This window comes from Muntiacus reevesi, chromosome 2, assembly GCF_963930625.1.
Source record: "Muntiacus reevesi chromosome 2, mMunRee1.1, whole genome shotgun sequence".
NCBI lineage: Eukaryota > Metazoa > Chordata > Mammalia > Artiodactyla > Cervidae > Muntiacus > Muntiacus reevesi.
The window spans coordinates 269,938,044-269,953,532 of NC_089250.1; the positions used below are offsets into that span (position 1 = coordinate 269,938,044).

The 15,489-nt window shown below is 42.4% G+C and overlaps 2 protein-coding genes and 1 pseudogene across 2 annotated transcripts in view; 2 read left to right on the plus strand and 1 right to left on the minus strand.

Annotated features, from left to right (window-relative positions):
- Positions 1-5,684, plus strand: part of LOC136157562 (zinc finger protein 493-like) — a 46,353-nt gene extending 40,669 nt beyond the window's left edge. The window contains 1 exon segment of the mRNA XM_065919410.1: positions 4,966-5,684. Within this exon segment, the coding sequence (XP_065775482.1) occupies positions 4,966-5,684 (719 nt within the window).
- LOC136157556 (zinc finger protein 678-like) overlaps positions 1-15,489 on the plus strand; it is a 466,372-nt pseudogene that overhangs the window by 242,493 nt on the left and 208,390 nt on the right.
- LOC136157568 (zinc finger protein 135-like) overlaps positions 1-15,489 on the minus strand; it is a 466,540-nt gene that overhangs the window by 241,348 nt on the left and 209,703 nt on the right. The window lies entirely within an intron of this gene.

The window sequence follows — 15,489 nt, forward strand, 5'->3', positions numbered from 1 at the left end:
CCTTGAGACCAGCAGTCTTGCTGAACCCCCGGGTCTACTTCACAGGACCCCCTTCAGTGACACCCTCAGAGCTCACCAGAATCCTGCTCCTCTGGTTTGAATGGACCCATCCACACTCAGCCTGGGGAGCCCACAGCACTTCACCCAGGGTCACTTAGAAAGGCCTGAACCCCAAGAGTTGCAGCTTTCTCTGCCTGGTTCTAGCCTGACCTCCCTCAGAAATTCCCACCCTAAACCCTCCCCTCCTGAGAGGTCTCAGCTGTGCTGAGTGTGAGGGCTGAAGCCCAGGGCTCCTGAGTGTGGGTCTTGGGGGAGAAGCATCAGAACAAACAGGGAACTTGCTGAAGACTCATTTCATGGCCCCACCTCAGACCTGCAGATTCATAACTTCTTAGAGTGGGGACCTGACCTCGAGGGGTTCAATTCACTGAAATGGTTCAGGAAGAATCTGAACCATTGGCCAAGTGGTTTCCATCTGTTTCCCATCAGGGTCACGTGACCGGTGTTAGGAAATGACCTCCCCGGCGCCCTCCCGACAGAGTTCTCTCTTGGGCCTGTGGGAGCCCCAGTGTGGTGTGTAGGAAGTGCTCCAGGGGACTCTAAGGGGGGGCCCGGGTTATGGACACGGCTCCTGGTCCATTTGTGAGAGCTGAGGCCCAGCGTCAGTCCGCGGAGAGGCAGCAAGTTCTGCTCTGCGTGGGCTTTAAAGGGGCAAGTCAGTGCAGCCCACACACCCGTGTGAGCACAATTTGGGGGAATTTATAAGAAGAAAGAAGAGTAAACGACAACAACAACAACAATTTGATAGATTGGTCTCCACGGAGGAGCTGATTGTCCTGAATCTCGCCTGAGACGAAGGACAGGAGAGGTCGGCCTTTCTCGCTTTTCAAGGTCCTTCTGCCTGTGGGGGTGTTGGGAGCAGGCGAAGGAGCTGTGCTGGCACCTCTGGAGGTGTAATCTCACGATGCTGAGGTGATTCCTCCACAGTCGTGATGCGAAAACGACCCAGGGCAGGAGGAAGAAGAGGAGGGAATGGCAGCTTCTCAGGGGAATGTCCTGATTCAGGTGAGAGGCTGTGTCTGCTTTTTCCTCCTTAAATGCCCTGGGTTGAAAACATACACATCTTTAATTCTCTTTTTCTGATATTCTTGCCTGGCGAGGTGGTTTTCAACTATTAAATCCTATTTTTTCTTTTATTTTATGAGTCACAATCTGGCTCTTCTCTGTGCATGGGCCTCTTCTTCTTTTCTGCCTCCAGGCTCCCTACAGGGCATGAAGCATTCCCAGGGGGAATTAACAGCTTTCAGTTTTTCAAAATATTCCCTTTTGGAAAGATCAACAAGGGAACGGTTTGATATGCAGATTTCCCCTTGGGATGGGGTGGGGTCGCAAAGAGTCAGACACGACTGAGCAACTCTTCAGTTCAGTGTAGTCGCTCAGTCGTGTCCAACTCTTTGCGACCCCGTGAATCACAGCACGCCAGGCCTCCCTGTCCATGACCAACTCTCGCAGTTTACTCAACTCATGCCCATCTAGTCGGTGACGCCATCCAGCCATCTCATCCTCTGTCATCCCCTTCTCCTCCTGCCCCCAATCTCTCCCAGCATCAGGGTCTTTTCCAATGAGTCAACTCTTCTCATGAGGTGACCAAAGTATTGGAGTTTCAGCTTCAGCATCAGTCCTTCCAATGAACACCCAGGACTGATCTCCTTCAGGAGGGACTGGTCGGATCTCCTTGCAGTCCAAGGGACTCTCAAGAGTCTTCTCCAATATCCTAGTTCAAAAGCATCAATTTTTGGGTGCTCAGCTTTCCTCACAGTGTAGAATTCCTTAGAGACTTTTGAAAAAAATCTGACTATTCTCTACATTGGTAAGAAAGGTCTACTGTTTAAATGTGCTATTAGGGGAGAACAGGGGAGGTATTTTTGGAGTAAAAATGCATAAAACTGAAATTTTCTCAAGATACACTGAGATATCCTTAATTTTGCCGAAAGTACCTGAGCAGAGACCATGTGTCTTCTCGAGTGTTTCTCTCACCTGACACCAGTTTATCCCATTACACCTGATGGTCACTGATTTGGGTGTCTTCTGCTAAGGTTCTCACACCATGAAGTTCCATTTTTTTCTGTTTATCTTTAATAAAATCTTGGAAAGACGTAGTGAGGGGGGTGCAAAATCCAACACAGTTAAGGTGGAAACTCCACTGCCTCCTAGTGTCTCTTTGCTGCTCGTTGGCTCTGAAATATGAGCACTCAGCTGTGTTCAGGAGAGATACCAAGTTTTGTAAGGAGAGGCTTTCATTAGTCAAGTCAGACACTTTTCCCTTATGGGTTATTACAAATGTTGAGAATAGTTCCCTGGGCTATGCAGCAGATCCTTCTTGGTTGTTTTTGTACATATTAGAGTATATATGTTAAACACAAAGTCCTAATTGTGTTCATTTTTCTTTGTTTGTGTGTGTGTGTGTTCATTTTTCTAACGAGCAGGTCCCCTTGGAGTAAAGGAAGAATCCCAGCGCTAGGTGTGAATGAATGAAGCAGATGACACAGGTGAGGGGTCCAAAGACCACAGAGGAAGCCAGACTTGTTCAGGTGGTCTGGGGAGGCCTGCTTCACTAGAGTGAGAAGCCTGGGTTTATTTCTGTCAAAGAGGGACATGATCTTCCCCGTTCTTCTGCTCTTAAACCTCCGTGTGTTGTTCTTCAGCTCCAGGGGTTTTTCCCTCACTTTCACTGAGAGCCAAAACCTTCCTCCTGGTCTCTGGGGACCTGCATACTCTCACTGCTTTGGGGGACCTAGGAAAAGCTGATTACACTTCTGACAAAGTCTGCCTTAAGGCCTTTCCAAATTCCTGACTCTGCCTCAAGTCAGAAACGTGTGAGGAGAGTTGTGGAGATGCTGGGATTAGTTGACAAAATTCCAGAAATACTGGGAACAGATATATGCTTCCTGCTTTCCAGTTTCCAATGGAAACTTCAAACATGGCTCTCCGAAGTTCAGACTCAGTCCCTGAGATCATAAAATGTAATCCCCAATTTCTACCTCCTAATTTTTACTTTCTATGAGCAAATTTTAGACATTTAAGTGGATTTACCCCAACTCATCAATGCTAAAACCATGTAATATATCTATTAACTCACAGAAATATTTTTTACTGTTCTTTTATTTTGTACTGGAGTATAACCGATGAACAATGTTGTGGGCAGCAGAGTGACTCAGCCATCCATGTACATGTGTCCTTTCTCCCCCAGATTCCCCTCCCATCCAGGCTGCCACATGATATTGAGCAGATTTCCCTCTGCAGTACAGTAGGAACTTGTTGGCTATCCATTTTATATAGTAGTGTGTACATGGTGATCCCTTATGGAGAACTGATATTTATTTTTCTTGAAAGGTTGCTGAAATTTTCCAGTTAATTCATCTACTCCAGGGATTTTTAAAATTACTTTTTTACTCTTTACTAATAGTTTTAGTTGTGCTATAATTTTTTAATTCACTCATGCTAACATCTAAGGTGTTCTGTGTTTCTAAGAATTAAATCTTTCTTTGAGGTATTCACCTCTTTGGTATAGTATCTTTCATTGTAATCTGATAGAATGAGTTTTTGTTCTATGTAACATGTACAGGGCTGTTGTTTTTACTTCTGATTTTACTTGCATCTCACCGCTTATTAATCTAGCTAAGGGTTTGTCAATATTGCATACAACTGTAAAGCATATTCACTCCAAGTACTAAGTGGGATCTCGGTTATTTGTTATCTTCCAGTGATATCTTCTCATGACACCCAGGGTTTGTTCCCAAAGAAGCTGTGCATAGGAGATTCATGTGTGAGGTGCTGGGAAGTTCTGAGAGCTCTCAGCTTGGAAATCTGTACTTAATGAAAGACTGGGAAAGTAAGGGGGCTTGTGAAGGGCAAAAAGATGTTGTTTTAGATGTAACCAAATTGGGACAATTATCCATGATGAAAACATGATTGCCAAAAGAAATTGAGGATATGAGTCAAATTGGGAAAAATCCCATTTGAAGTCAATAAGTTCGGCAGAAAAATATGTTTTTGTAAGCAAGGACACATATGATTTAATAAAAAATACATATTCTCTGATGTGAAATTTTGAAAACATGGAAAGTCATCTAGTCTATGCTACAAATAATCACTCAAGCCAGTATGAACATAGGTTTGAATTAAACAGTCAGTCATACATGTCTGAAAGCCAGAGATTTGAAAATGAAGGAAGAAAATCTCACTATGATCAAGTTGAGAGATCCTTTAATGAGGGCTCATTACTTTTCCACCAACAAACATTTTCTCCCTATTCCAATATCTGTAATGTCGATAATAATGAGAGAATCTTTATCTGGCCACCGTCATTCAACGGGCATCATAGTACAGATAATGCGGAACAACCTTCCATGTGTAATCCAGTGAGTGAGGCCTTAAGCGAGAACTCCATCTTCAGTTATTACAACAGTATTTATGATGGAGCCAGAATCTACCCATGCCTAGAACCAGGGAATCACTTTGACCAAGACTCAGGTATCATGAATCACCAGAGAACTCAGTGTTCAGAGAACCATGATGAAAGGGATGAATGTAGAAATGTCTTTTATCAAAGCCCAAATCTTATTACAGATAGGAATATCCACACGGAAGAAAACAATTACCAATTTAGTGAATGTGGTCAAGTTTCTAACCAGTCATCACAACTTACTCAACATCCGAGTATTCATGCTAAGGGGGAACACTGCAAGTGGAATAAATGTGGGAAAGTCTTTCCTCAATTATCAGATCTAAACGGACACAGGAAAACCCATACTGAAGGGAAACCTAACCAATGCACAGAATGTGGCAAAACCTTTAGCAAGCCCTCAAACCTTACTCGACATCTCAGAACTCATACTGCAGAGAAGACTTACAAATGTACAGAATGTGGCAAAGCCTTTACTCGGAATTCAAACTTTAATCAACATAGGCGAATCCATACTGGGGAAAAACCATATAAATGTCAGAATTGTGGGAGAGCCTTTAAACATAGTACGGCACTTATTCAACATCAGCGAATCCATACTGGGGAGAAGCCATATAAATGTCAGAATTGTGGGAAAGCTTTTAATCAAAGTACGACACTTACTCGACATCAGCGAATCCATATTGGGGAGAAACCATACAAGTGTAAAGAATGTGGCAAAGCTTTTATCAGTTCCTCAAATCTTAATCGACATCAAAGAATTCATACTGGGGAGAAGCCTTATAAATGTACAGAATGTAACAAAGCCTTTAATCAGCGCTCAAACCTTATCCATCATCAGAGAATTCATATTGGGAAGAAATTATACAAATGTACAGAATGTGGCAAAGCCTTTATCAGGCGTTCACATATTATTCAACATCAGCGAATTCATACAGGTGAGAAACCTTATAAATGTACACAATGTGGCAAAGCCTTTAATCACAACTCAACACTTACTCAACATCAGCGAATTCATACAGGAGAGAAGCTTTATCAATGTACAGAATGTGGCAAAGCCTTTAATCAGAGTTCAAACCTTAATAAACATAGGCGAATTCATACAGGAGTGAAGCCTTATAAATGTACAGAATGTGGCAAAGCCTTTAATCATAGTTCAAACCTTAATAAACATAGGCGAATTCATACTGGGGAGAAACCATACAAATGTAAAGAATGAGGCAAAGCTTTTAACTGACACTCAAACCTTACTAGCCATAACATAATTCATACTGCCAAGTAGTCTTACAAATATAAATAATGTGACAGAGCCTTGAAGTGAACCGTCACCTCACTCAGCATCAGAGACCGTGTGCTGGAGACAGACCCTACAAATGTAATAAGTGAGGAAACAGGTTTGTCCTAAGCATACACATCAGAAAATGCCGGAGGGTTCATCTTGGGAAGAACGTTTAATGCTGTGAGAAATGTACAAAACGAATTTAAAAACTCAGGTCTAAATAAATATCAGAGAATTCATCAAAGATAGCATTCAGTCAATAACCCTTTTCTGGTATTACTTTAAATCAGGATATTATAGAAAATAATCCATAGTTAAAACACTTAGAAAACTTATTTGTTACTTGGACCATAGGATCAAGGTGAGAGATGTTGGACAATATAGTTACTATCATTGTATGCTTGTTCATATTGACATTATGTGAAAATAAAAATTAATATAACTCAACTTTCAAATTACTACAGGCTAGACCTTTGTTTCTAGTGTGTATGTGAACTCACATGCTTTTTTAAAAACTAATATTCTTGATCTTTGCTGTCTCAAAGTTGAACAAGACCCTTCTATATTAGGTGGAAACATTTTTTATCTACTTTTCTATGGACTATTAAGGATCTTGTAATGTGAAATGTATAGTGGAAGTCTAAATCAAGGTGATGATTGTCATTGTTTAAAACATCCCTCTATGTCACCATTAGGTAAGTGTTCAGAGAATAATTCTTTGTATTAAAGTAAGAGAGTCTAAATTTTAAAGTTTTTGATGATGGGCATTCTGTTGTAAGGTGATATCTCACTGCAGTTTCGATTTGCATTTCTCTAATAATTAGTGATCATCTAGTGACAACGGGGTTAGAGTCTCCAAGGGTTAAAACTAACTTTATCTGTAACAAAGATGTACATTTGGTTGTCAGGGAATTCTCCCCGCCCTTGGAACCAGCATGGGAATACTAGCTCAAAAAGGAGTAATTGAAGTAGTTCTGGTTCTTTTAGGGTTTGTTTTTTTCTTTTTTCTCAGCTTGCTTCTGGGTTTAATTACCTTTGGTTACCTTTCAGACAATGGAGAAGGAAATGGCAACCCACTCCAGTATTCTTGCCTGGAGAATCCCGTGGACAGGGGAGCCTGGTGGACTGCAGTCCATGGGGTCACACAGAGTCAGACAAGACTGAAGTGACTTAGCATGTGTGCATGGAATAATTAGTGATGTTGAGCATCTTTTCATGTGCCTCTTGGCCATCTGTATGTCTTCTTTGGAGAAATGTCTGTTTAGGTCTTCTGCCCATTTTTGATTGCATTTTTTGGGTACTCAGTTACATGAATGATTTGTAAGTTTTGGAGACTAATTTCTTGTCAGTCACAAGCATTTCCTCCCATTCCGTGGGCTTTTTGTTTTATTTGTGGTTTCCTTTGAGTTAAATTTGGTCCAACTTGTTTGCTTTTGCTTTTACTTCCATTGCTGTAGTAGATGGATTGAAAAAGATGTTGCTGAGATTTATGTCAAATAATGTTCTGCCTATGTTTTCCTCTAAGGATTTTATAGTATCCAGACTTAAAAATAAGGAAACCAAACACCCATCTCACTGTACCTGCCAATATTTCCAAGTTTAATGGCACACGGAGCTCAAGGGACTGAATATTTCTTGAGACACCTGGCACTCATTTTATTGACTGTTCTTTTAGAATTCAAATTCTTTGAATTAAAAAATTAACTGTTAAAGAAATAAAAGTTTTCCACAAATCGTTTTCACTGTCCAGAAAATCCTCTAGACACAGGATATTCATAGCCCCACCTCTGCTAATCCTTGGATGACACTGAAATTTTTAAAATTAATTTTTACTAGCGTATAGTTGCTTTATAAAGTTGTGTTAGTCTCTACTGCACAGAAAAATAAATCAGTCATACACATACATATACCTGCTCCGTTTTGGGCTTCTTTCAGACTCAGGTCAGCACAGAGCACTGAGCATTGAGTACTGTGTGCTATAGAGCACGTTCTCATCAGTTATCTGTTTTATACATAGCATCAAGAGTGTAGGTGTCAATCCCAACCTGCCAATTCATCCCCCTCACCCCTTTCCCCCCCTTGGTGTCCATACATTTCCTCTCTATGTCTTTGTGTCTTCTTCTACTTTGAAAATAGGATCATCTACACCTTTTTTCTAGACTCCACATACATGTGTTGATATACGATATTTTTCTTTTTTTTTACTTACTTTAAACTCAACATTCAAAAAACCAAGATTATGACACACACTCCCATCACTTCACAGCAAATTGATGGGGGAAAGCGGAAAGAGTGATGACAGACTAGCGCGGAGAGGAGAGTGAACTGGGCATCCCGGCAGAGAAGGCTTTACTGCGGGAAGAGAGAAGTGGCTGCCTTTTGAGAGAAGCCAGTGTGCTCCCTTTACAGCCATTCCTTCTTATACCTTGTAGATGGGGAACTGCGTCCCGAAGGGAGGGGCCTTAGTGTATCTCTAGCCTGCAGCTGGGGTCTTGTTACTAGGGAGTCAAAGGGGTCTCATGGTCCGGGGGTCACGTAGTCTTGAGAAACTGGCAAGTCTTGAGAAACTGGTAAAACAGGACATCAGCAGGAAAAAACAGGATATCACTTTAAGAAAAGAACAGGATGGCCACGAGGGCAATTTGGTCACTGTGACTTCATCCCGTTTGTCAGGTCACCAAAATGGACCATTAAAACTATCCACTATGAGCCCCCTTTGAACCCTAGCAGCAGACAGTTCTTATGCTCGAAAACCACTGTGGATGGTGACTGCAGCCACAAAATTAGAAGACACTTGCTCCGTGGAAGAAAAGCTATGACCAACCTAGACAGCATATTGAAAAGCAGAGACATTACTTTGCCAACAAACGTCCGTCTAGTCAAGGCTATGGTTTTTCCAGTAGTCATGTATGGATGTGAGAGTTGGACCATAAAAAAGGCTGAGCGCTGAACAACTGATGCTTTCAAACTGTGGTGGTAGAGAGGACTCTTAACAGTCCCTTGGACAGCAAGGAGATCAAATCAGTCAATCCTAGAGGAAATCAACCCTGAATATTCACTGGAAGGACTGATGCTGAAGCTGAAGCTCTAATACTTAGGCCACCTGATATAAAGAGCTGACTCATTGGAAAAGACCCTGATGCTGGGAAAGATTGACGGCAGGAGGAGAAGCGGGTGGCAGAGGATGACATGGTTAGATATCATCACCGATTCAATGGACATGAATTTGAGAAAACTCCTGGGGATAGTAAAGGACAGGGGAGCCTGGTGTGCTGCAGTCCATGGGGTCGCAAAGAGTTGGACACACCTTGGCGACTGAACAACATAAGATTAGGTGATTATTTCTTCTTTATCCAAGAAAAGGAGAGCCTGGGTACTCTGCAACCATGACTCCTGAGAATGTAGGGGCTTACAGCTGGGAAGTATGCAGTAATGGGTGCAGCAGAAGTCACCAGTCACCAGCTGGGATTGTTAAAAAGAGCCCAACAAATGTGAAACACGGAGGAGACACTGTACAAAGACACAAAGATGCTCACCAGGACCAGGATGCTCTAGGGAGCTCTAGATTCGGGGAGGATCTTGCAGAGATGCTGGCCCTGTGAATATATTGCACCCTTTGCTTGGGCCTGTACAAGATGAAAACCATGGAGCCACTAAACCAGATCGTGAGAGCAGACATGACACAGCAGGAAGTAAAAACCATCCTACACTCAGTAAAACTTTGATTCTATTATGAATCACACCATAACACAATCCCAAATCTTTCTTCTTTGTGATGTTTCTGTTACTCCAATGATCTTCCACATACCTAGTAAATAGAATATTTATCAGCATGTGCACAACGCAGCAGAGGAAAATAGCAGATCCAGTGTACTTGGGAGCTTTCATTTTAAGCTGCCCCCACCTGGAGTTCCTGGGACAGATGGTGATGGCCTGGCAGACACTCAAGACACAGGTGCTACCAACGGACCCTCCCTTGGCCTCTCTGTGGATATAGTAAACAATTTTGCATTCAGTATCATTGAGAAAATATTTCCACCCAAACACCTCCATTGTCCTTGGGGTTCCTGTAGAGAGCATGACCAAGGAGTGGGGTATAAGCAGATACTCAATGATCAGATCTGTGGATCTTAGCCTGCACCCAGCAAAGTGAAGGAAGAGATAATGGTAAAGAAGAGAGAACTTTCCCAGGATTCCAAATACATTCTTGGATAAGAAGATCAATTCTACTGCAAAATCTCTGATGGCCATCCTTCCAGTTCTCTGTGAAAAATATTTGCCTTCTGAGCTAGAGTTTCTTGCATAGAAAAATGAGGCATGGGCCACATGTGTTACACCAAGTGAGATTTAAACTTGTCCACTTATTATTCATTTCCACAGAGATATATTACCTTCTTGTTTTTATTTTACTAAGAGATTTCCAAGATTTTAACATACAAATTTTAAAGAGCTCTTATATATATCATATGATATCACTTATATGTGGAATCTAAAAAAAATCATACAAATGAACCTATATATGAAATAAAATTTGAATCACAGATGTAGAAAACAAACATAATTACTGAGGAGGAGGTTGGGGAGGGATAAATTGGAAAATTGGGATAGACATATACACGCTGAAGTAGTGAAAGTGTTAGTTGTCAGTCGTGTCTGACTCTTTGTGACCCCATGGACTGCACTCCGCCAGGCTCCTCTATCCATGGAACTCTCCAGGCAACAATTCTGGAGTGGGTTGCCATGCCCTTCTCCAGGGGATCTTCCTGACCCATTCTTTACCGTATGAGTCACCAGGAAAGCCCCATATACACACAGCTATATGTAAAATAGACAACTGACAAGACCTCCCACACAGCACAGAAAGTCTACTCAGTACTCTGTGATGATCTATACGGGAAAAGAATCTAAAAGAGAGTGGATAAATATATACGTATATTGATTCACTTTGCTGTACTGCAGAAATGAATGCAACATTATAAATCAACTATGCTCTGTAGAGTCTTGCCTGAAGGCCTCAGATATGGAGCCCAGAAACAAGGTCATCTCTGGAACTGTCTGAGCCCCTTGGCCATTGTTGTTCAGTCGCTCAGTTGTGTCTGACTCTTTGCGACTGCATGGACTGCAGCACACCAGCTTTCCCTGTCCTTCGGTATCTCGCAGAGTTTGTTCAACTCATATCCAGTGAGTTGGTGATGCCATCCAACCATCTCATTTTCTGTTGCCCCCTTCTCCTCCTACCCTCAATCTTTTCCAGCATCAGGGCCAGTGACTTAGCTGTTCACATCAGGTGGCCAAAGTATTGGAGCTTCAGCTTCAGCATCAGTCCTTCTAATGAATATTCAGGGTTGACTTCCTCTAGGCTTGACTGGTTTGATCTCCTTGCTGTAAAGGGACTCTCAAGAGTCTTCTCTAGCCCCGGAGTTTGAAAGCATCAATTCTTCGGCACTCAAGCCTTCTTTACAGTCTAACCCTCACATCCATATGTGACTGCCGGAAAAACCCCTTTGTAACCATTGCCAAAAGCTCTGCCCCCACCCCTTCCATCATCACCAGCAGACTTAACCCCAAATTAGGCAAAAATGCCCATCCTGGTAGCCACTATAGTGCCCTATCCAGTAACCTAGTGTTAGCCTTCCAGCAGGAATTTTCTTTGTCTTGAGGCTGCAAACATCAGCTGCTAACCCATGAAAAGCACAGTCTCTCTCCAGCCAATTGCATTTGTAGCAGCTTCATTATCTCTGCTCCCTGCTCTTCATAAATGCATCCCCTTCTGAAATACTCTGTGTCTGGAAAATCTTTTTCAACCCACGCTGAGATTGCCCCGACATACTCAAATAAAAAATTAACTTAAAATGAATAAAAAAAAGCAGAAAAAAAATCTGAAAAAAAAAGAGCTCTTATAAATGAGTGAACCACTGCTATGAAGGTCTAGACAGCATACTAAAAAGTGGAGACATCAGTTTGCTGACAACGGTCCCTATAGTCACAGCTATGGTTCTTCCAGTAATCATGTATGGATGTGAAAGTTGGACCCTGAAGAAGGCTGAGTGTCAAAGAATTGATGCTTTCAAACTGTGTGCTGTAGAAGACTCATAAGAGTCCCTTGGGCAGCAAGGAGATCAAATCAGTCAATCCTAAAGGAACTCAACCCTGAATAGTCATTGGAAGGCTGATGCTGAAGCTGAAGCTCCAATACTTTGGCCACCTGAGGTGAAGAGCTAAGTAACTGGAAAAGAGCCTGATGCTGGGAAAGATTGAGGGCAGGAGGAAAAGGAGGTGACAGAGGATGAGATGGTTGGATGGCATCACTGACTCAATGAACATGAGTTTGAGCAAACTCAGGGAGATGATACAGGGCAGGGAACCCTGGCATGACTTAGCAACTAAACCACCATAGGCAAGAAAGGACTTAAACCTGACTTGGCTGGTAACAAATCTAGCACATTTAATCATCGTGATATCTGACAAATCCAGGTAGCTCTGTTCTCTCAATAGTTGAAATAGATATTGCGCTCTCTTGGTAATATGTCATTATATTTTGGGCTTCTCTGGTGGCTCCGTGGTAAAGAAACTTCCTGCCAACGCAGGAGACATGGGTTCAATCCCCAGGTCAGGAAGATCCCCTGGAGAAAGAAACGGCAACCCACTCCACTTTTCTTGCCTGGGAAATCCCAATGACAGAGGAAGCTGGTGGGCTATAGTCCATGGGGTCACAAAGAGTCGGACATGACTTACAACTAAACAACAACAACAATTGATAGTAGAATATTTTTAAATGAGTGAAAGCATCATGGTATATTTGAGCCTGACTGGGGCTCTCTGAAACTCATGGCTATAAACGTACACTTTTCTTATGTGCTGATTCCTTTTCTTCAATAGGGAAAACAGTCTCATCAATTTAACAGATCAAAGACATTTTCAGGAGGTAAGAATTACTGTCTCCATCAAGCACTTCGTATACTCAGAGATAAAGCAAACAATTTTATACCAGGAACTGTCATCCGGGTTCACCATTTCTGCACGGGACTCAGTGACTTGTAGATTCATCTTACTCATTACTAGAAGCAGAAGGTGTCATAGGCACGCACACCTGCAATAACCCTGAAAATTTAATCTATGCTTTCAGTAAACGAGGCGGAACTTCAGACTGAGTTCAAAACTACAGTTCTTAAGAACTCCCCTGGTGTCACAGTGGATAAGAATCCACCTGCCGGTGCGGGGACACGGGGTCCATCCTTGGTCCGGGAAAGTTCCACACGTCCTCGAGCAGCTAAGCCTGTGTGCTGGCACTTTTGAGCCTGCTCTCTAGAGCGGCACACCAAACTACTGAACCCACATGCTGCAGATACTGAAGGCTGAGTGCCTAGAATCTGTGCTCTGCAGCAAGAGAAGCCACTGCAATGAGAAGCCTGGGCACCACAGCAAGGAGTAGCCCCCGCTCACCCCAACTAGAGAAAGCCCACGCAGCAATGAAGACTCAGTGCAACCAAAAATAAACAAATAAAAGAAAAAACCCTACGGTTCTTAAGAAAATTAAAAGTCTAAGCTGCATTGTCACTCGCAGTCAATGCCAGGAATCAAAGTCATTGTGGATTACACAAAATTATAATTTCAGAGCAGTCATGGATTGCTGTTGGATCTCTAGTCCTGGCCTCTCTTTACTAGTCCAGCTCAAGAGTCAGAATCCTTCTTTTCTTCTGTGTGGCTTTGGCAATGAACTAGATTTGGACCCTCAAGAATTTCCTTTTTTGTGAAATAACCACTTACCCCTGATACTTCTTGTCTATAGACACTTCCTCTCAGATTGAAATAGAAAATCGGTATCTGACTCCTTTCTGTTGCCAGTACACTGTGGGAGGAGGTGTGCTGGTTTGAAAATCAGCACCTGTGTTAGATGAAGGCTGTCACACCCCTAGATATGCATTTGTGATTCTGTGACCTCCCCTTCCCTCAGAATTGCGATTTTCTTTTCACTTTTAGCTGCAATGAGAAGTTAGGCTCATGGAACAAAAGCATACTTGTGTAAAACTTTTAATTAACTTTCTAAAAACTGTTAATTACCCTCCCCCCCCAAACTGCAATCAACTTGTTATTCCCAAAGAGACCACTGCAGTGCCCTGAGGGGCTTTTTCTTTTTTACGATCTGGGGAGGCAGACAGGTTCTCATATGGAAAGAGCAGGATGCTGAGCTGACAGCTGAGAGCCTGGCAATGAAACACTTGTATTGTGCTGACTTCCCTGTTCCTCTGAGAAATTTTTCTACCCAACAGTGGGTTCTTTCCCGATTCCTGAGCTTCAGCATCACTTAAGTATGATCAGAGAAATAGAACCAAAGTGCCTGAGGATTTCTAAGCACTATAATTAATAGAAAGACAATGATGACAGAAATTTTTATGTTAAAATTTATTGTATATCTTTGTCCACCTCAATGCGAATGAATTTGCAAGTCTGGGTGGTGATAAAGATGTTTTCCACTAAAATATATTTTACCAATACGGACCCATTCCCAAGGAGTTACAGAAAATCTAAATAGACAAATATCTACAGAAGGATGGAAATTTATAAATTTCTCCCTCTAAAAGTACCCCCAATAGTAAGTTTTAACAGATGCTGTCTTGTTCAGTTGCTCAGTCGTGTCTGACTCTTTGCGATCCCATGAACTGCAGCATACCACGCTTCCCTGTCTATCATCAATGCCTGGAGCTTGCTCAAACTCGTGTCCTTCGAGTCAGCTATGCCACCCAACCATCTCATCTTCTGTCATCCCCTTCTCCTCCTGCCTTCAATCTTTCCCAGCATCAGGGTCTTTTCCAGTGAGTTGACTCTCTGCATCATCAAGTAGCCAAAGTATTGGAGCTTCAGCTTCATCATCAGTCCTTTCAATGAATATTCATGGTTGATTTCCTTTAGGACTGACTGATTTGATCTTTTTGCAGTCCAAGGGACTCTCAAGAGTCTTCTCTAACACCACAGTTTGAAAGCATCAATTCTTCGGCACTCAGCCTTCTTTATAGCCCAACTCATATCCGTATATAACTACTGAAAATACCATAGCTTTGACTACACAGAACTTTGTTGACAAAGTGATGCCTCCACTTTTTAATATGCTATGTTTGTTTTGACTGTGTGGATCCCAACAAACTGTGGAAAATTCTTAAAGAGAATGGGGACACCAGACCACTTTACCTGCCTCCTGAGAAATCTATATGCAGGTTAAGAGGCAACAGTCCAATACTATGGTCACCTGATGTGAAGAACTGAGTCATTGGAAAAGACCCTGATGCTGGGAAAGATTGAAGGTGGGAGGAGAAGGGGATGACAGAGGATGAGAGGGTTGGATGGCATCACTGACTCAATGGACATGAGTTTGAGCAAGTTCCAAGAGTTGGTGATGGACAGGGAAACGTGGTATGCTGCAGTCCACGGGGTCACAAAGAGTCAGACACTACTGAGCCACTAAAATGAACTGTCATAGTTTTTCTCCCAGGGAGCAAGCGTCTTTTAATTTCATGGCTGCAGTAACCGTCTGCAGTGATTTTGGAGCCCAAGAAAATAAAATCTATCACTGTTTCCATTTTTCCCAGGTCTAAGTCTGGGAAAGTATAATAACCTCTGTCTAGTAGTGTTAGTCCTTTGCGCTACCCAGAAACTCTCCTAACTCAGGAGGACAGAATTTGATTTCCCGGATTCTCAGAAACCTACTATATTTGCCACATTCTCATCTCTGTCATCTGTTCATCAGAAC